Source organism: Sinocyclocheilus rhinocerous, unplaced genomic scaffold (genome assembly GCF_001515625.1).
Source record: "Sinocyclocheilus rhinocerous isolate Xijiao unplaced genomic scaffold, SAMN03320098_v1.1 scaffold734, whole genome shotgun sequence".
Lineage (NCBI taxonomy): Eukaryota > Metazoa > Chordata > Actinopteri > Cypriniformes > Cyprinidae > Sinocyclocheilus > Sinocyclocheilus rhinocerous.
Window position 1 is genome coordinate 43,694 of NW_015628321.1, and position 1,734 is coordinate 45,427.

The following is a 1,734-nucleotide window of genomic DNA, read 5'->3' on the forward strand; positions in this document are numbered from 1 at the left end:
CGAGTGAAATTAGACAAACTTGGGGGGGCGCATGTCCTAAAAGGTTGAAAACCCCTGCAATAGCATATAATTTTTTGCTGTGGTAACAAAACTGGCATTGAGAATTGTGAAATTTCACAGGTATTGGTATTAACTACTGAAATTTTGGTAAATGTAACAACCCTGATAGACACATTTGGTCGCAACATGCATGCTTTTTGACACACACTTACCTGGTATGGTCATTAGACCCAGAACACAAGATGTGGCCCAGGGGATGCCAGGCTAAACTCCAGATCATTCCTTCATGAGCCATCTCCATTCCTCCCACCTCTTTCTCCACACTAGCAAAATATTCCAACAACTTCAGCAGTCAAATAACACAAAATTTGAAGCTACTCCACATAGTATTACATTTTGAGTAATGCTACCGTATATGGTTATACGGTACAAAGAGGATCTGAACGGTGCTTACCCTGCATGCCAAAATAGCAGTGATCCATCAGAGCCTCCACTGGCAAACAAGCCTTCATGAACTGGGTGCCAAGCTACAGCTGCAACCAAAAAGAGAAAACATATGTATACAATGTATATGTATACAACACACTGCTTCACCTGCACAAGATTAATACACATTCTCATTAGGATTATACCTGTGGCTTCTTTCTTATGTCCTCTAAAAACCTGCAGCTCCTCTTTGAGGTTGCGAATGTCAAACAGTTTGCATAAATGGTCACGTGACGCCGTCAATAGCCAGTTGCCATTGAGGTTCCACTTCACCTCCATGACTGTGTTTTTATGTGCATGTCTGAGAACAAAACACAACTGTAAAATTAGTGGCCCTTCTTAATCTGTCTTACTTGATTAAGTACTCAAACTCAAACCAAGATTTGCAATGCAGCTAATTTTTTTGTTATTAAATGGCTTACGACGTCTGTTAACACCTGTCAAACCATTTGGGCATGGGCAACAAAGATTACAATATTTTTCTGTCTTACAGGGGTCTGCTTACTTACAGTGTTGCCAAACTTTGTCCAGTCTTTGGGTCCCAAAATTTAATAGGTTGCTGGCTGTCTTTGCTGCCGGACACCACCAAGCCCTTCGTGGGATGCCAATCGACACACTTCACATCTGCTCCGTGACCTGGAAACACATGCAAGTTTGAATGAGTGCGTGACAATAAAAGAGAAACATATCGTGTATTTGCACACATTTTTCTTTCTTATTTCAGAGCAACATTATGTTAGAGTAACACCTTTTTTAACGTTTGATCATAAATTTTGCATTACATAATACAGATCATACATATGCTATATAATTTGATTACAATTCTATAATGAGCAAAGACAAGGTAAATAACAGCCAGAGCAAAAAATTGTTGGATCAAACTCCATTTCTAATGCCACTGAAAAATCATAAATCTCAAAAAAGCATATTGAGAAGTGGGACACTTCTACTAACAAATAAAGGTGGCATTATTTTAAAGGGCACATTGTGCAATTGATTGTCACAAAAACAATTAAGCGAGCATGAGACTGTTATTCTTAATGTCTAGGTGAAGCTGCATGAATCCTTAAAGTGTTAGTTCACCCAAAAATGAAAATTAGGCTGCGTTTTACTCACCCCCGAGGCATCCTAGGTATATATGGCTTTCTTCTTTCAGACGAATCCAGTCGGAGTTATATAAAAAATTGTCTTTGATCTTTCAAGCTCTATCATTGCAGTCAGCGGGTGTTGCATTGCTTCAGTCCAAAA

General features: G+C 39.1%; 1 protein-coding gene across 1 annotated transcript in view; it reads right to left on the reverse strand.

Annotated features, from left to right (window-relative positions):
• Positions 1–1,734, reverse strand: part of LOC107737411 (pre-mRNA 3' end processing protein WDR33-like) — a 19,735-nt gene that overhangs the window by 6,954 nt on the left and 11,047 nt on the right. The window contains 4 exon segments of the mRNA XM_016548897.1: positions 213–323; positions 455–533; positions 633–787; positions 996–1,122. Of these exon segments, the coding sequence (XP_016404383.1) occupies positions 213–323; positions 455–533; positions 633–787; positions 996–1,122 (472 nt within the window).